We start from the raw sequence: 20,711 nt of genomic DNA, 5'->3' as shown, positions 1-20,711 counted from the left end.
GGCGGGGTCGAGGGGTAGCGCCCCTCGCCGCCAAGACCAAATTAGCATTTCGCAACCCACAGAGAAATGCACGGAACACACCATTTCTGTCATTTTCTGCCGATTCTACACTCTTTCTGGCAATCGCTAATGCTTCCCCTTCCCTATGGCATCAGCTGATACTCATTCTGAGCAACTTGATTCTGTTGTCGTTTTTTTTTGTTGTTTTTGTAGAAAACCTCCTGCCACCCTTCTGTGATGAAATCCGTACGGCTTCCAACTTGACACAATCTGGATTCCAATCTGCTTAAAAAAACTGTACTGCAATATCCCACCGTCTTGGAAAATCCGTACAATGAAAATTAACAAATTTTGGCTAGAGAAACCGTACGTTAATCTTCTGAGGCACAGAGCAACTTTGAAAGTGGAAACCGTACATTGCCTTAAAACCGTACTTCAAATTTGAAACCCGTACCTTATCTGAAAAAAGCTGCACTGCAAAAACCGTACTGCAAAAAATCGTACTACACAAACCGTACTACAAAATTGTACACCGTTCTTCAGATGTTAAAACCGTACGGTGCAAGAAAAAACCGTACCATAGCAAAACCGTACACCAACTTTGAAGATGAAAACCGTACATTGTCTTTAAAATCCGTATTGCAAGCATGAAATCCGTACATTGTCTTTAAAAACCGTACTGCAACATGAAATCCGTACGTTGTCTTTAAAAATCGTACTTGGCAATGAAATCCGTACCCTGGCAATGAAATCTGTACGGGTATGAAATCTATACCTTGGCAATGAAAAACCGTACGGTACTATGAAATCCGTACCTCACCAATGGAAAATCGTACGGTACTATGAAATCCGTACCTTACCAATGGAAAACCGTACGGCACTATGAAATTCGTACCTTACCAATGGAAAATCGTATGACACTAATGAAATCCGTACCTTAACAATGGAAAACCGTACGGTACTTTTTTTCCTCTTAAAAAAAAAACAAAAAAAAAAACAGTCAGTTTTCCCTTTGACTGTCATCACCGTTGGTCTGCAGTGACGGAGGGGTCTCCCGAAGGCCATTTCCTGACGCCAAAGTCTTCCGCTCGTGATATATTTTCAACTTCAACCCATTCACCACCTAAGGCACTTCGTGTCCATCCAAAGTCCATAATTTGATTGCTCCATTGTCCCCTACTTCCCAAATCTGATACGGTCCGACCCACTTAACCTTGAACTTGCCTGGGTTGATCTCATTCTGATCGTCGTACTTCAACACCCACTGTCCGAGTTGAAACCTGCTATGCCTGTTCCGTGTCATCTCCATACCGCCCAGTTTGCTCCCGAAGCTTCGTAGCATGGACTCCATCAGTTGCCCCTTCTGGCTGTGAATAACACGTCCACTCCGTACTGCTGCAACTTTTATTAAACCCTTCCTCTTTGTTGCCTGTGCAGACCATATCGTGTGTTTTCCTTGCCGTCGGTACTTTTCTGCTATATCTATGGTTCGACGTAATACTTTCTTCCTGTGCATTCGTACAGTAGAAACTTTCCTTCTTTTGGGTTCGTACTGTATGTTCTGTCCTTCAGCTTCAGTCATATCCGCGTTTTCTTCTTCGGCTTCTCTGTGCTGCTTCAGACATTCATTTCTTCCTTCGGCTTCTCTATGTTGCTTCGGGCATTCATTTCTTCCTTCGGCTTCTCTGTGTTCCTTCGGACATTTATTTCCTCCTTCGGCTTCTCTGTGTTCCTTCGGACATTCATTTCCTCCGTCGGCTTCTCTGTGTTCCTTCGGACATTCATTTTCTCCTTCGGTTTTTCTGTGTTCCTTCGGACATTCATTTCCTTCTTCCTTCTTACCTTCGTCGATCTTTAGCATATTACAACTTGGAAAGAGCTCGTAATCCTCTATCTGCCAGTGGTAAAGACCATTTACTGAATCTAGATCGTCATCTCCTTCCAATCGTAGGACTCCCTCCTGATCGGGTTCCATAATCTGCCTCCTCTCATCGTCTTCTCCTTCAGAATCCGATGAGAGAGCTTCTTCTCCAACCATCTGAGTGTGCAGATCGATGACATACTTTCGGCCTTTGCTTTCGAGTGATAAAGTATTTTTCTTCCAATCGTGCTTTGCCTTGGCTTGTATCAGCCACCCCTGGCCCAGAATGGCATCATATCCTCTCCGCTTCAGTGGGATTACGACAAAGTCCAACAGGAATGGCTATGTTCCAATCATCACTGGTTGTGCTGTTAGGACTCCCAATGGCTTGATTCCATGTTGATCGGCCGTTAGCAGCTGGAATGTAGGCGGCCATAATGTCGGCTATCCCAACTTTTTCCAAGTGTCTTCAAGCAACACATTGACACCAGACCCTCCGTCCACAATTGTTTCTGTCAATACAGTCCGGAGAATTCCCATTTCGACGATTGCTGGATGGCGTCTGGATGAGAGGGCTAACAGCATCGGATCTTCTGCACTTGCGCCACTTTCCTTCTCCTTTTTGTCCACTGTACTTGCTCCACTTTCCTGCTTCCTTCCATGTTCTCCTAGTAGTTGAGCAGCAGGAACAATGTTTGTGAGTGCCGATCGGAGCTGAGGCATAGTGAGCAATAGATCACTTATCCTGACAGGTATCTCGGCTTGCAAAATTTGCTGGACAATGTTCTGTTCTGCGCAGTTCCATACGGAAGTACTCGGCGTGTCCTTCAGGTGTGCCGTTTCTACCTGTGTTGCTTTCTGGATCTCTACCTGTGCTTCTTCCAGTCTCTTCTTTTCTTCCGCCGGGTCGGGGTACACTTTCGCTTGCTTCCGTTTGTGGCCAAAACCTCTTCTTCGTCCGTCCTGACAGTGATCAAGTTTACTCCCAACTTCAGACACCTAGCATCTTCGTGATCACCCGGTCCACACCATCTGCATAGCAACTTCGGTGTGTTCGTCGTTGTGCACTCTCGGGCGAAGTGACCCCACAAATTGCATGCGTGGCATTGAACAATTGGCCGACCATTCGCATCGTACTGGATTCGACTCCTTCCGCCATTGTTGTTGTTGCCACCATTGTTGTTATTGCTATTGTTGTTTGGACCGCGCCGGTTATTTCTATATCCGCCTGATGTGGCACCTTCCGTACTGGTGTTCCCGTTCCCTCCTGATGGGGATGCCTCCTGTGACAGGAACACTTGCTGTGGTGTCCTTGTTTTTAAATTGAAAGGGCATTCCTTTACCGAGTGTCCCAGGATCTGATAGATTTCACAAAATTGATCTTTCGAGCAGGATCCCTTCGTATGGCCTTCTTTCTTACATTCCGTGCACCATAGGTCATTGCCCTTAGTTTCCTTGTTCATGTTTTTGAATTCCTTCATCATCTACATCATGTCCTTCTGGAGGGCACGGACCTTCTTGTTGCTTCCTTCGTCATCGCTGCTATCATCTCTTGAGGATGCATCGTCATCTGAATCGGACAAGCTGGTCTTCTTCTTCTTCTTTGTCTTCTGGTCACTTTCGAGGTTCATTTTTCCGATTTTACGCTTCATTGTATGTGGATGGTGGCACGATCTTCATCTTTTTCCACAGCTTCGAGTGAAGGCCTTCAATGAACCATCTTTTCTGGAGCCCATCTGCCGGTTTATTCTCCATTTTACTGATTAAGTCCTTCAATCTCCTAGCAAAGACCCGTACTGTTTCATTCTTCTTTTGCTTGGTATTGAATATCTCTGCGACAATTTCATTATCATCACGCAAAAGTTGAAATTCTGCGATGAACTCCTTCTTAATGTTATCCCAACTATTTAATTTCTGTGGATCGGCATCAGTAAACCAATCAATGGCAACACCCCGTAGGGTAGCAGGAAATTGTCGGATCCATTCATTTGTATCTGTTATACCATTTGCCCTCCAGATCGTTTCACATGTTTTACAATGTTGAATGGGATCAGCTGCTTCATCACCATCAAATTTAGGCAATTTTTCCTTTGGACCTGCCATTTGTTGTGTACCTGCGCTGTTTTGCACTCCCGTGCTGTTTTGAGCACCTACGCTATTCTGAGCTCCCGCGCTGTTTTGAACACCTGCGCTGTTTTGGACACTTGCGCTGTTCTGCACACTCGCGCTGTTTTCTACACCCGTGCTGTTTTCGGCTTTCACGCTGTTTGGTGAAGAAGAGGGTTCGTCAACCGAAGCTGTTCGTTCCGGAAGTATATCTCGAACAAAGAGATCACTCCACGCTCGTGCTCCCTCAACACTCTGAGCTGTGCGAGTCGATCTCCTTCCGTCAGGATTCTCTTCCCGTGGCGTATGTAGGTTCAGAAACTCCTCCCTCGCTTCTTCCACCAACACAAGCCGTTGTCAAGTTTCCTTCAACAATTCTTCCGCGCTCTCGTTTCCGTCGGCAATTTTCTGAAATCTCCTTCGACGTTCTATCTGCTGAGCCAAAATTAAATTTTCCTGCGCAACGCGTATGTCATCTTTTTCCTTCAGCTTACTCTTATCTTTGTTCAACTGATTCGACATTTAATTCATATCCGCCTGCCTGCGTACCAGGTCCATCGGGCAACGGCGCCAAATGTTTACCGTATGGATTAATTAAGCAACGCACACAGGAAATAGACACGAACACCAAACAGCAAATAGCAGAACTCTTATTATTATTCGCATATACCAACAGTACATCATGCTTCGATGATAAGATATGATGATAAGATCTGATTACAATGCTTTTCAAAGGGGTTATAAATACTTTCCGAAGAACTTTTCCGAAGGAGTCTGTCAGCCAGATACATTATGCCCGGTACAAACTGTTTACCCATCAGCTACATAACAAGACTTTTACCAAAGGGACCCGTCGGCCGATACACAATTTCCTTCCCGAAGGGACCTGTCAGCCAATACACAATTTTCTTTCCGAAGGGACCCGTCGGCTGATATGCAATTTCTTTCGACGACAAAAGCCTTTGATCTTTATTGCAAAACTTTTCAATCTCGACCATTACATGTCTTTCAGATTGTTTTCAACATATTTATAACCATGCAAAGTTGTCTCAACAGACCAAACTCCTCCCAACTACCCAAAACCGATTAATGCAAAAGTTGTCAAGCAACTTGTAAAGTTGCTTGACAATTTTTGTGCAACTTTTGCAACTTTTTCAATTTTGTCAGTTTAATGACTCTTAAAGATTACATAATGTATTTTAAAACCAAAAATGGCCTAAATTGCCCAATTCCACCCTTGGTCTTACAATCTTGACTACTGGACCCAATTTGGCAACTTTGTGCTTCATGATAACTTTTCAGTACCTATGAACTTAACGATCCTACTAGGAGACTAAATGACTCTCAATGGCCTTATTATATCATATTTGGTCATCAGAGACCTTATTTACATTCATAGTCCCTTAAAACACACACTTTTCATACTTGGCCTCCTAGAGGCCCTTGGAGCAATAGGGTGCTCCTGCACCATACTCCTCTGTTGTAAAAAACTCATACTGCATAAGTTACCAGTTCCATATCCACTTAGAAACACCTGCATACCTGCATAAAATGGAGAAAAACCAGACTATAATTGTGTGTTAGGCTCGCACTTGCACCCTCTCCCACACTTGCTGCATACTTGATCCCTATAGCTGTGTATGTTTATTTACCTTGCAGAGGACATATTGCTGTCTCAACTATTATCCCTATCTTCAAATCCTTGTCTTCATTATTCTCTTGCCTCGCCTTGGCTACAACTTCCTCCTTCATGAGTGGTTCTTGTTTCCCAAACATGACTATCCTTGTTCCATGCTGTGCTGTATCATCACCCTTCAAACAAGTTAGTTTAAACCTTTCCCCACCTTAATAAATAAGATATGATTTCCTCTTCCCATCATAGAGGATATCCCTATCAAATTGCCATGGCCTTCCCAAGAGTAAATGGCAACGCACCATGGGACTAACATCACACAAAACTCTGTCCCAATATTGCCCAATCTGAAAATCCCCATAAACCTGCTCCTTCACCATGACTGGTTGTTTGTGACCCAACATGCCTTATAGGGTCTTCGATGAGGCATCCTAACCAGAATTAACTTATCCTTCATCTCATTGGACACTATGCTGTCTTGAGACCCTGTATCAATGACAACCTTGCATATCTTTTCCCCACACTTGCACAATGTCCTAAACAAATTCCTTCTTTGACTATCATCCTTAGGTGGCTGCAAAACTTGTCTCCTTATCATCAGTTCTTCCCCATACTCAGGATCTGCTGCAAGGTGTGGCATAACATCTCCTTGACTATTCTCCTCTTTGAGCCGTGTAATTCCTCCTCTCTCCTCCTCTTTGTCCTCTACCCTTGAAATCAGATCCTTGCCCTTGTTGCTGTTGTCGTTCATTAGTTTGTTTGGAGATACTAGTACCCCTACCCCCTATGGTCTTTCTTGTCTTCTTTTCAACTTCTTCTCTATCCTAATGGCCATATCTTGTATGTTGAATCTCAAGCACCCTAGATACCTAGCAAATTTGGCAACTTATCTCTACCTGACCTTATAACTAGTTTGTAGAATTCATTAGTATATGCTTTGACATCTAATTCCTTTTGTTTCAATGCAATCTTTTATACATCTGAACGTGATAGTCCATGGGAAGAAAATTACTTTCAATTTGGCTACCATCCAGTCCCAAGAAGTAATCTTGGTCTTCTCTCTCTTTGTCCTATCTGCTTCTTCATGGTCCCACCATAGAAGTGCATACCCCTTTAACTTTGTCTTAGACAACCTGACCCTTTGATCATTAGGTATCTCTTCACCCTCAAAATATGCATCCATTGCTGCTATCCAATCCAATAGCTCTTCCTCTTTCAAATTGCCATCATAATAGGCATATCTCCTCTTACCTTATGTTTGTCTTCTTTGATTGCCTTGATAAGTCTGATTGTCCTTTGCTCTTTAGGATCTACTGGTAATATTTCCTCTGCCTCTTGGAACTCTCTCTTCCTCATCTGGTTCATCGCTGCCCACATCTCCAACTTCTGCAGCCCTCTTTTGATTAGACTCCAAGGCTTCAAGCCTTGCCAAGTGTGTATTATAAGACTCTTGCAACCTTGCATTTATCTCCTTCAGTTCTTGTATCTCCCAAGCATTACCTGCGCCTTTAGGAGGCATCTTGGATCACCCTTAATCTTCAATTCTGCCCTTTGCAATATACCTGCTCCCTTGCTCCTGTTGCTTAATTTTAACTCATGTTAAAATTCAGTTTCGAAAAAGGACAAATGAAGTAAAGTGTTCATGTTTATCGTTTTCAGCTTATATTCAAAATTGCAGAAAACACTTTTCATTTAAATTGAAAGAATAATAAATGTCCTTGTATTATTCATTCTGAATATACAATTGATATTTACAAAAGAACTGTAATAATCAAAGAATGCTGAAAGGAAAATTCTCTTACACAAGTGACCATGAGAGTACTCCCTAAATTCCTGATATATATTTCTATTCTGCAAAAGTAAATGACATGAAAGGGAAAAGGAGAGAGTAGAAAGTCATGGGCACCAGTCATTGCCTGTAATGACTGGCTGACATGTGTCCATCCTCTTCCACGCATCCGCTCCCTCGAACCGCGTTCCATCCATGCATCCGAACCCTGCATTCATAGGAAAGTTGTTAGATCCAATGGATTTAAGCAATGCAAAGTGTCTCATTTCACCTCGTTCATTTTCCTATGACACCATTCATCTTCACAAAATAAAATATATTTCAGCAAAGAAAGGAAATCAATCACACTGAAAATGCTTTACTACTAACATGTTTGTTTACTGTGCAATGTCCTGTTTCTAACGGGTACGCAGATATTGCAATAGGCTCCCCCAAGGGTTATTGAGCCTGGCGTACTGATGAGAAACAAGACCCATGGAGCTGATCATAGCAAGAGCAGAAATATTAAAGGGACTAACATGCATTTGCTATCTTGTAACTTTTTATTTTGAAGTGAATATGGTTACATATATATCTTGATTGCAGGAGAGTTTGAGTATCATCTTAACATTTAATGCTGAATTGGAATGGGAGCAAATGTTTCTTCACAATAGTCCTAGCAATCTCATTGAAATGTCTAAAGCTCAAATGGAATATTGGTATACTAAAAGAATCAAGATTTACGCAAGTGACTGGCTGCTATCAATATTTATAGATCATACAAGTAAGGATACCGAAGGCATCAGAAAGGTTGGAATTGTATAAATTTGAAGAAATCAAACAGCTATGGAAGGATAATGACATGTGTGTGCATGGTGACATGGTATTTGATTGACAGTGAACACATCAGTATGAAATAAATGAGCAATCACATTGAAAGAGCTTACTAGAGATCATATTTTTTATACAAAGCTTCATTTAAACGTCTATGATCACATTGTATATCAAAACTTACAGAGTCCAATGAAAAATGACCATGTTGCTGGCCTGAACAAAACTATAATGTCATTCAAAAATTTGGAAAAGATTCATAGCAGGTATTTTAATCATGAATAGCAGCAAAGGAGGACCAAAAATACTTTCAGAAATGAGAAAACCAGCAAGCTACAGGAAGACCCAGTCAGGAATTATGGTGAAATGTCACAAGTTTTCCAGTTTTCTTCACAAAATGACAACAGATCTGATAAATGGTTAAAAACCCAGCAGAATGGCTATCTACAATAGTTGCATTTTCATCAGAATGGAGACAAAAGATAAAATACATCAGAACGTCCATATAGAAGCAGAAAATTCACAGGAAATCACAGGAAAGCACTTTTAGGAATAAAATACAGGAAAGCAATTCAGCCATCATTCTAAGTAATCTAACAGCCTAACGTACAGACCGAGCTCCAAGGAATAAAATACGAATGAAGCAAAGTAAGGTATTAGAGTCATCTTCAGCTGAACGACTGCAACAAAGATCTACTAAAATCCTCTATGATCAGAATAAATGAAACCATGATTTGCTCATAAAAAAATTAGAGATGCGGCTAAAAAGAAGAGCTATTTTCAAATGCAGATATTAGAATCCTAGCTCCAGTCATGAAAAATATGACAGAAGTGACTGAATCTTCAAGAAAATTTTGATATCCAACAGAAGAAATCAAAAGAAATGGTAAATCACGTGTATCAGAACTACAACTTTTTCCAGAAAGCAACTTATTCATAGCAGCAGAGGTACACTTTTCATCAGAAGAAATGGCAAAGAAAGTAGACCCATGATTACAACTATGGCATGAATAACCGTAATGGAGATTCCAGAAAGAGAAAAACAACACCCAGTCAATGGTTGCAGGTATAAAAACCCAAATGCATGAGCAAATATAACTTGCATAAAATGTATTGGAGAACTCATGGCAGCCGCAAAACTCAAGATCGGTGTTGAATCTTCATGAGCAGAACAAGGAAATATCTTCCTAGTCATGGCATTAGAAAGAAACCCAGTCGTGGTCTTAAGAAATGCTCAAAAATGGTGAATCAAGTGCCAAAGAAGAAGACGGAGAGTGGTCACGGCACAAGCAAAGAAAGACCCAAATTTGCCTTTGTAGAGAGAAAAGTCTCCAGACTTCAAAGAAGCCGAATGCAAGAGTCAGGAGAAAAGCATTCAACAGCAGAAAATGGTGGCTCAAATCAATGTGCCCAGAAAGGAGTATTTAAACTCTCATCATGCATCAGATGTCAAAGTAAAACTAGATGTCAGACCAGATGTAAGCGGCAATGTCAAGAACAACTGTAAATGGCGGCTTCAACATAGTTTTTAAAAAAAACCCCTAGTCATTCCGCTCTATCTTTTCTTTTCAGACTTCATATGAAAATGATGAAAAGATGCATTTAAGGTTGAAACGAAAGAAAATCGGGTTCCTTAATTCTTCTCCATAATTTTTGAAGTCCAAAGACCATTTGACATCTGTCTTACTCTTTCTAAATATCCAAGCATGCCGCAAGTGGGAGAGGGGATTTGATTAATGTTTTAAAGTGTGGTTTTAATACTTTATTCTTAAAAAACATTCACCTTGTGAAATGATGTATTATGTGAGTATCATGGGTCATTTAATATTTTGTTGATCCTAGTGTAAGTGAGAGGAAAATTTAAATTTGCTCTTGATCAATGAGTCAAATATAACATGTGTTGTAATACTTAGTCTTAGGGATAATGGATATATTTGAAGACGTAGCATTATCAATTAAAATCATTAAGAGTATTTTTAGGAGGTAGTTCAAGGTCGAATTTGACTTTGCCTAGTCTATTTAGAGGTCTTTATGATCAGTTGGAGCATTTCATGTGCAGTTAGGAGTAAGTCATAGGTTCCTTTATGACTTAGTGCAGTTTATTAGTCAGTTGTCATCATTTTTGATGTATATTGACTCCTTTTTTGGAGCCTTGTTTCATGGATTCGTCCCCAAGGGGTTTGTATTTAGTCTTTTGAACTATTATTGTTTAGAGAGTTTTGATTATGTAGAGGAGAATTTTGTGACAGTCTTGTGTCCTTAATGTATTTTCTGGTTTGTCTTTAGTCTTTTGAACTATTATTGTTTAGAGAGTTTTGATTATATAGAGGAGAATTTTGTGACAGTCTTGTGTCCTTAATGTATTTTCTGCATACGTTGTAATTCAGTTTTGGGATACTTAATATATGGACCGATCATTTTGTGACAGTTTGCTTCTTGAAATCTAGCTTTCTTTTCTTCTGTTTCTATGTGTGAAAATATCTGATTGATAAAGTGCAAAGTGAATTTTTAGGATTCCTTATTATTTTTTCTTAGGTATCACCTAGTTACAGTTTGTACTTTGTTTCCAAGTTATAATTTGTGTCTTCCATTATTAGGATTGTTATGTGAATGTCTTCATTTTCCTTAACTCTCATTGTCAGGACCTTATTATGAAATATTGATGCAAATGAGTATAGGATTGAAGTGTTTGTCAACAAGAGAAGTTCCACTGTTTGTTAACAGTCATATCTTCAGTATCAATAAGTTTCTTGGTGTATCACCTGTTAGCTAGGTTCAATTTTAAGGTTTTATTTCTGCATCTTCTTCCCTTTTCCTATCAAGTTCAGTTCATTTTAGTTATAAGAGCTTAGGTGATTATCACAAGGAGCTGGCCTATAACTCAAAGATCCACTCAATTACATAGGAAAATCCCAATGCGTATGAGTGGTTCAATGTTACCGGAAATTTCTAGTTCATTTCAGTGAATTTGCTAGGGTGGAAATTTCAAGAGTTAATAGCTCCGACACCTCTATGATGCAGAGCATCCACATAAAACACCGATCCCACCTATCAGGAGTACCTTCCCAACTTATTTGTTAGACTCTTCCCTTCTTCAAATTCATCAACACTTTTTTTACACAGATTTCCCTAAACCCTCTCGAGGCTCCAACACATTCAAAACTTGCCCGTTGACTCAACACAATACCCTTGAACAATCATTGCTCAAACTGTCCACACATACCCTTCTTGGTAACACATTGACCTTGTAGGTTCCTAGCTGTCCCTACTTGATCCCCAAGTCACTGATCAGACCCTTGACTTGATGAGCATTTGTAATGCCGTTACAACATCAGATAGCATTCTGAAACCTGTTGAACTCCTTGAAACACTTTACTCAATCAAACAACTAGTGACTGTCCTTTTTCCCATTGAATGCTTAATCCACATTGTCCCTGTTACTTGTATCGGAACTACCCCTTCCCAAGGTTTTTCCCACACCCAGTCTTTCATAGACACTTGTCTCAAATCCCAAGCCAACACTCATACCCAAACGCCAGTGAAGCATTCTCAAGGCAAAGTTAGAGTTTACTGTCATTAGAGCAGGCAGAACAATTACTGAAACAGTCACCATTAAAAGGTCTCTAATTGAGTATCCCTCCTTCCTAACCCCTTGGATACACTCAAAGCCATCCCACACACCTTACCATATTCACTAATCCCTTCTTAAATATTTCTGATTGTGCAAAGTACAAACAACGTCCTTAACCCTGTCATTTCTGGTCTGAGACAAGGAGTCAATCATTCCTCTGATGGGATCCACATGCAAAAGCATTCTTGGTTCCCTGCAAATGATTGGAGCACCAAATACATATTAAGTACAATCATCCCATCTGGTTCCTCACTGCCCACATCTCCAATTTCTGCAGCCCTCCTTCGATTAGATTCCAGGGTGTCAAGCCTTGCCAAGAGTATTATAAGACTCTTGCAACCTTGAATTTTTCTCCTTCAGTTCCTATATCTCCCTAGCAGTACCTGTGTCTTTAGGAGGCATCTTGGATCCCCCTTAGTCTGCAACTTTTGCCTTTCATAATAGACCTACTCCCTTGCTCTGATACCACTATGATGCAGAGCATCCACATAAAACACAAATCCCACCTATCAGGAGTACCTTCCTGTCTTGTTTGTTAGACTTTCCCCTTCTTCAAATTCATCAAGACCTTTTTTACCACAGATTTCCCTTAACCCTCTGGAGGCCCCAACACATTCAAAACTTGCCCTTTGACTCAACACAATACCCTTGAACAATCATTGCTCAAACTGTCCACACATACCCTTCTTGGTAACACATTGACCTTGTAGGTTTCTAGCCGTCCCTGCTTGATCCCCAAGTCACTTATCAGACCTTTGACTTGATGAGCATTTGTAATGCTCTTACAACATCAGATAGCATTCCAAATCCCATTCAACTCCTTGAAACACCTTACTCAATCAGACAACTAGTGACTGTGCTATTTCCCATTGAATGCTTAATCCACATTCTCCTTGTTACTTGTGTCGGAACTACCTCTTCCTAAGGGTTTTCCCATTCCCGGTCTTTCACAGACACTTGTCTCGAATCCCAAGCCAACACTCATACCCAACCCAAACACCACTGAACCATTCTCAAGGTAAAGTTACAGTTTACCGTCATTCAAACAGTCAGAAACAATTACTGAGGTAGTCACCATTATAAGGCCTCTAATTGAGTATCCCTCCTTCCTCACCCGTTGGGCACACTCAAAGCCATCCCACACACCTTACCATATTCACTGACCCCTTCTTAAACATTTCTGATTGTGCAAAGTACAAACAAACTCCTTAACCCTGTCATTACTGGTCTGAGTCAAGGAGTCAGTAATTCCTCTGATGGGGTCCACATGCAAAAACATGCATGGTTCTGTGCAAAGGATTTTTACATTTTAATTGTACTAGTCCCCTAATGAGGGTTTTGGCCAGTTTTACTAGAACAAGGATATTTTCCTCTACACAGAATAAAAATGGATAATTTAATGCCAAAATGGAGTTAAATATGCTTCATCAATCTAAGGTATTACTCAGAGAATTTCAATAAGATTTCACTACGAGAAATGACTCTAATCAGACAGTTATGCAAGGAAACCATGACGAATTTGCAGGAATACCTTTGATCGTTATTGGCATTGCAAAACTTTTCAATGTTGACCATTACATGTTTTTTGGAATGTTTTCAACATATTAGTAACCACTCAACATTTTCTCAACCGGCCAAACTCCTCCCAACTACCCAAAACCGATTAATGCAAAAAGTTGCTTGACAATTTTTGTGCAACTTTTACAACTTTTTCACATTTTGTCAACCTAATTACTCTAAAAGGTTACGTTATGTGTTTTAACACCAAACCTAGCCTAAAATGCCCAATTACACACTTGGTCTTACAATTTTGACTATTGGACCCAATTTGACAACTTTGTGCCACATGACAACTTTTCAGGACCTATGAACTTCATGACCCTACTAACATACCAAATGGCTCTCAATGGCCTTATTACATAATATGTAGTCCTCATAGACCTTATTTACATTCATAGTGCCTTAAAACACAAACTTTTCATACTTGACCTCTTGGAGCTCCTTGGAGCAACAGGATGCTCCTGTGCCACAGGGTTTAACTATGTTAGGCTTACTGAACATTTTATTTATGCTTCTTTATCGAGTAGTGCTTTGTTTCTTTTTGGTATCTAGAGTTTCTTTTCTCCAATACTTCTCTGTTATGACTCAACAATCTATTGGATATCCATTGACTTGTTGTTGGTTACTATTGGACATCAACAATTTTTTTTATCATTTATTTTATTTTATTTAATAAAGTGCTCACTGCATGACAAGCAGAGTAACGAGAATCGCGTGAATCGCCGATTCAGCGATCAGATTCATGCACCCCGATTTTTTTGGAGTCGGAAATCGTGATCGGCGATTTCATCGGGTGAATCGCCTGAATCGCATGTATCGGCGATTCACTCAAAAAATCGCCTGAATCGCCATTAGAAATCGCCAAAAATCGGCTGGCAACAGCAAGCATGTTTAGTTGGAAATAATAAAAAAATCACTTATGTTTTTTGCTTTCTTTTTTACCTTTCCTCTTTGTTATAACCCTAAACGGCCTTCTAATTGTTAAGCATGACTAGAAGAGAGGAGAAGAGAAAAGAAGAACCATAGGTTATAAAAAAAAAAAAGAAAAAAAGAAAAAAAGACGACAAATAAAAAATGTTTAGAATGCATAACGGATGATGCCCAAGGGAAGGGAAAGACATAATCAGGTAGTAAAACATCAACGGTTCCTAGAAAGAGTGTGGGATCAGAAGAAAATCACAAAAACACTGTGTTCCATATAGTTTTGTGTGGGTTTCAGAGTGCAAATTTGGTTTTGGCGGTGGGGGTGCTGCCCCTCGACCTCGCCCTGTATCGCGACAGGGAGCGTGCCTAGGGCGCTGCCCCAGGGCCCCGCGAGGGCGCTGCCCCTCGACCCCGCTGGGGGCGTTGCCCCCTAGACCCCCAGTTGCTGCGGTTATCAGTCGTGGGAAGTCTCACCAGTTGATGAGACCTGAAGCTGTTGCAGGCATGGAGTGTCTGTGGTGGAGAGAACAATAGAGCAAGCCTTTCGAGAGGGGTGATATGCTTTGAAGCACTTGGAGTAGGTGTTGGATGTGAAGCTGTCTTATAAAAACTCTTTACCCCATGTGGTAAACACAAACTTCCATGTTTATATATGTTAAGTTTCAACTTCTATTTGATGATGTTATAGTGTGTTTAAGTTATATTCAATAAAGGGTGCATGAAATAAGTCTTAAATTGTTAAAATCTCTACATTTAAAGGGTTTTTTCAAATTTGCCGATTCATCGCCGATTCACCGGCGATTCACCCCCGATTCACGATTCGATTCAGCCGTGCCTATTCCGATACGATTCCGATTCTCGTTACTTTGATGACAAGTCTTCTATAGAGGATGGCCATCAATCATTGTGTCTTTATGAATGCCATTCGGAGGAATGTCATCAATCATTAACACCGTGAATTCCTCAAATGATTGCACATTCAAAGGCTACTTGAATTTGGTTGGTGGACTTCAAGACATGTAGGTTTACTTTGGTCTAGATCCCATCAAATAGGGATATGGAGCTATTGTTCACCACAAAAACCATAATATAGGTTTTAAAAATGGTCCTTAGTCCTGGTATTGTCTGTGCATGTGTTTTTCTATCTCTGGGATTTATCATTTAAATTTCAAATGGCTTTGTGAAGACATTGGCTTGGAAGCCTGAGAGATTTGAAGGAAACTGGAATGAAGAGTGTAATGTCCGTTTTCTGCAAGAGGATTTAATAGTAAATAATAATAATAAAATTAAAATATTAAATAATAATAAAATTAAAATACGAAATAATAATAAAATATAATATAATCTAATAACAAGTTAATTATGTTTAATTAACGTTCAAGAGATATGCACATCCAGTTGATTCGAGATACATACACAACAAATTGACCATGCTAGGGGGACATAGGGAGGTAGCAGTTTTAATAATAGGAATCAAACCAAATCTGAACCCATATCAATCAACAGACAATGATAGCATAGCTCTTTGCAGTCAAAATAGAAGGTGATCTGAACACGGACATTGCAAAAAGGCTGCTGTGTGAAATACTGTCTGATTAAAATCTCATAACTTTAAAAGTTTAATAGGCAATATGAGTTACTTGGTTTTCCTTTGGATTATTTGCTGACTGTGATTAAACTGAGTCAAAGCTGAAGAAAACATAGTTAATATCTAGATTGTTTTTAATATATATATAAGTTTCTGGTGGTATCTTTGCAATACATGTTTCTTTCATTTCAATCGTGGCAAAGTTGCCATTTTGAAATTTGTTAATGATTTACTCATAATAATAATTTTCCTTCAGGATGAATCTGTGCCTATGGAACCCAGAATTCAAGGTAATTCACAGAACCTAGCTTCTAATTCTTTTCGATTTCAACTGCAGGAACATGCAAGTACATTTTTCTATTGTAAAATTTGTTAATGTTGTAAGAGGAAAATAAAGCTTTTTACTCTGTTAATGCACACTACTGATGAACACCATATTGTCCTTAATTGATTTAAAAGTTTAGATAACATCTTTTGAGCATTGTTGATAAATCATTTGAACAACTGGTTCAGTTTTGTCTGTAATTTGGGTTAATTTTGTATGATTGGTTGTGAAGTATGAATCTAAATACAAGGATAAAATGTTTCTTTCACAATTTTTGAATATCAGATTCAGTGCTAGTTGTGTTCCGATTTATTAGTTTGCACTTAATTTTCGTAGAAATAATTCACTTAAACTTCTAGGCCTAGGAAAGTTAGCTAATACTGTAATTTTTACTTTACTTTGAATACTTTATAATGTAAAACATCCTGAAGATTGTTTTCTATAATGAGTTGGTGATTCCTTGATGTGCCAAAATTTATGCCTCTTAAGATTTATTTGGTTCAGTTGCAAAACCTTTTTATTTGTTATTGAGTTTAATTTACAATAATTAGACTTTGTCTACAGTGGACACATTTTTGAATTGTGCAGAATTGACAGGTTCTATTTGTTTCTACATTTAAATTTTAAATAGGGTAATTTGCATAGTAACATGGAGACGCCCCCCTCCCCTTTTGCCCCACATCTCAGAGATGGGGACGCACTTGGAACTTGGGTACTCCGTCCCCCTGTCCCCAGTAACGCCAATAGATTCCACCACCTCTGCCAAGGATGGGGGGACGTCTTGGTGTTGACTATTTGTTGATTTGACTATTTATGTTCAATATTCAATGTTCTAGTTCAATGCAATGTTCAAGTATTTACTCTTTTACATCTTTATATCTTATATTACAATACACCTTTTCATAATTGCTTTTTAAGTACCATATGTATAGTATATACAACCCCTCACTGTCCCTTGCCATAGTTCCCCCACAACCCGCATATTAAGGCCCCTCTGTCCCCGCGTCCCAAAAACTTGTCCCCTTGTTTCGCCAATACCCCCATAAGTGAGTTTTAATACATAATGTGCTTGAATTGAAATATTTTGTTCAGCTGTGAAACCTTTTTATTTCTTAATGCGTTTAATTTACAATAAGTAGACTTCGTCTATAGTGGACGCATTTTTGAATTGTGCAGAATCGACAGTTTCTATTTGCTTCTACATTTAAATTTTAAATAGGGTAATTTGCAGAGTAACACGGAGAAGTGTCCCCACCCTTTTTGACCCACATCTTGGAGACAAGGATGCACTTGGAAATTAGGGACTCCGTACCCCCGTCCCTAGTGGTGCGACTAGATTCCAGCACCTTCGCCAAGGATGGGGGGATGTCTCGGTGTTGATTATTTATGTTCAGTATTCAATGTTACAATTCAATGCAATATTCAAGTATTTACTCTTTTACATCTTAACATCTTATATTGCAATACATCTTTTCATAACTAGCATTTCAAGTACCGTATGTATGGTATATACAACTCCCCCATCCCCCGCCACTGTCCCCTTACCATCCCCAAATTAAGGCTCCTTTTTCCCCCATCTTGGAAACTTGTTCCCCCGTTCTGCTGTTCCCTTGTAAGTAATAATTAATACATAATGTGCTTGAATAGAAATATAAAGGAAATAATTTTGGATGACTAACTAATTGTCAATATCTACATAATGTTATGTGTTGAGTTCAGGCCTTAGTGTCATGTCCCCCACTGGGAACCATGGCTATAATGTTCCTCTCCTAAGAGAAATGTTTTACAAATAATAAAGATAAATAGATAATACAAAATAGTCTCATTATAGATTATTATTAAATATATTTAAGTCCAACATACATTATTACTTTAGTAATATAATAATTTTATAACAGTACTAATAGTAATAAAATTAAAGCATTAACATTGATAATAATATAAACAAAATAAATAATAATACAGTTATATTACTTACATTATTAATATAATGGTGTCAGAGTAAAAAAAATGTATGAATGAACCTAAGGATATAATAACAATGCGGGAATAATGAATTAGTAGAGTTTAATAGATGAATTCATTCCTTATGCTATCGATAAACTAACATGGTGGCCATCCACTTGTGACTATAGAGGATTTGGAATATTTTGTGAGATAGATGTATTAGTGATGAACAAAAGACTCGAAGACATGTTTGGTGAAATAAATACCTATGTTGGGTTGAAGGTATTAATGCGATACCAATAGAAAAACCTTTATTATTTAAAGGTTGATCCTTGTAGAATATTGTAAAGCCAATTAGAGATTAATTTTTCTTATAAGGAATTCAATTAGAATTAAATGTATCAAATAGTAAGTAGTGGGAGAGTAAAGTGAGGGTTCTATAATTCACAATGACAATGATCTATGTTAGTTGGAGTAATTTAGATATTGAGTGTTAAGGATAATGAAGTATTGATCAATAGATTAAGTGCAATATTTTATACAAGTAATATTCATGTGAGGAATGTTAAGAAGGTGAGAATTCACATATAAGATTGTCAAGTAATTCATAAATAATTGCACTGGAGAAATATTAAGAGCAACATTATAAATTGTCCTTCCAAAATTGAGGTTGAAAATTTGAAGCAAAATAAGTGTATATTCCAAAGTAATGTGACTTGGACTCGGCAGTGACTCGACAAAGTGAAAAAACCTCGAAATTTTGAGATTTTTTAAGATATAAAGAACATTCCATGCATCCATTATTGAATAAAGCTTAATTACACAATAACATCATGAAATAGAAGGTAATTTGATCACAATGCACACACTTAAAAGTTAAACATACATCGATTACATAAGTACAAAGGTAAATTGCTAAATACTAGATTCTAAATAGTAGTTGAAGGAAATAGAAAAGTAACACATAGAATCATAGATATATAAAATGATAAATCCATGAAACCCATCAAAATGTATATCAAATCTATGAAATCCAACACATTAATAGTCATCATCAAATGTTCCCAATTCCGATCATATGTTAAGTTAAACAAAAAGTTAAAACAAGACTACAAGCTATGGCTCCTAGTCCTCATCCTCATCCCTAACCTCAACCTCAGGCTCAATATAATCTATAAAATGCCTCTTAGTAAGGCGTCTAAGGTAGGTCTTGGATGACTGATTAGCATTAGCCTGTGAGGTGCCTCTAGGATCAACTATAGTCTCTACCGGTGCCTGTGAGGTGCCACTAGGAGCAACTATAGCTCTTTGGTCCTCTGCTGCCATAGTCATGGCCTTAGCCTCTCTGTCTGCCTCGTCAACCCACTCTAGGTCCTCATCATCAAAGATAGGATTAGTAGCCTCAGTGAACCACTTAGACTCTAGATCAACCTCCTCTAGAGTAATCAAAGTGGTGTCACTATCCAAAATCTCCTTGGTCCTAATGCGCAGGTTGTAATGCACAAAGACTAGCGTATTCATTTTTTCCATAGACAACTTGTTACACCTTCGAGTGGATGTGCTTGAACATGCTCCAGTTGCGCTCACATCCAAAAGCGCTACTTGGCTGGCTCATTATGCGGATGACAATTTGCTGAAGGTTTTTGGTTGAAGGCTCAAACATTTTCCACCATCTATCTGAATTTTGAAAATGGGAAAAGAAAAAAATATTAGTCTCATTTCAAAATTTGAACTTTAAAGCTAGAAATTTAGAAACTAGATTGTACAAGGCTTAAGCTACAATTTCTACTTGGTTGCAATTTTGTAGGACCTTTGCAAATTTGACTTTAAAAAATGGGCCCTGTTGCATTATTATAGGCATCCATCTCAAGCAATATATCTGTGGCATTATTGGTTGTCTTCTATATCACAGTGTATAGGTCACTAAGAACCTCCTCATCTGCATTGAAATCTTCATGGAAACGGTATGCTAGATTGAGGTAATAAGTTGTTGCGTGGATGGGTTTATGAAGTTGATTTTGCCATCTCCTATCAGTTATGTCCCAAATAGGGCCATACTTGTCCTCAACTCCTACATATTTGGCCTTAATAGCTTCCTTGGCCCTATTCATGCCTTCATATATGTAGCCCATAGCGGGCTTCTCCCTATCAACAACTCGTAGGAGGGCTACAAGGGGCTCAATGATTTAAAAAACAATTAAACAAAAAAACAATTTAGTGAATGATGAAACTTTGAAAAGTTGCACAATGTAAATAAAACAAAAATATGTATGAGATAAATTAATTTATAAAAATTTAAGACTTAAACTTTTAAACTTCAAATTACCTCTACAATCTCCTTACATGGCTCCCAAAAACTTTCATCATCATAAATGCATTTTGTTGCATCTATCCCTGCAAGGGTGGTGGCAAAGGAGGAGGAACTCCATTGTGGACCAACAAACATGCACCTCAAAGCTAACCTTGAATTTAGCAAGGATTTTAGTGTGATCAAATTAGAGACAAGTCTTGTGATATCGGGATGAGCCAACTCCTTT

The 20,711-nt window shown here is 38.8% G+C and overlaps 1 protein-coding gene across 4 annotated transcripts in view; it reads left to right on the top strand.

Annotated features, from left to right (window-relative positions):
• TPR8 (Tetratricopeptide repeat (TPR)-like superfamily protein) overlaps positions 1-20,711 on the top strand; it is an 83,837-nt gene that overhangs the window by 14,359 nt on the left and 48,767 nt on the right. For all 4 annotated transcript variants that reach the window (XM_089797768.1, XM_089797766.1, XM_089797767.1 and 1 more), the window contains exon 3: positions 16,159-16,192. In XM_089797768.1, the coding sequence (XP_089653894.1) occupies positions 16,159-16,192 (34 nt within the window). The remainder of the gene's footprint in view (positions 1-16,158; positions 16,193-20,711) is intronic.

Source organism: Cupressus sempervirens, chromosome 8 (assembly GCF_028749045.1).
Source record: "Cupressus sempervirens isolate cs-2001-9-10 chromosome 8, ASM2874904v1, whole genome shotgun sequence".
NCBI lineage: Eukaryota > Viridiplantae > Streptophyta > Pinopsida > Cupressales > Cupressaceae > Cupressus > Cupressus sempervirens.
The sequence above is the reverse complement of the archived record's forward strand: the minus strand, read 5'-3'. Positions and strand labels throughout refer to the sequence as shown.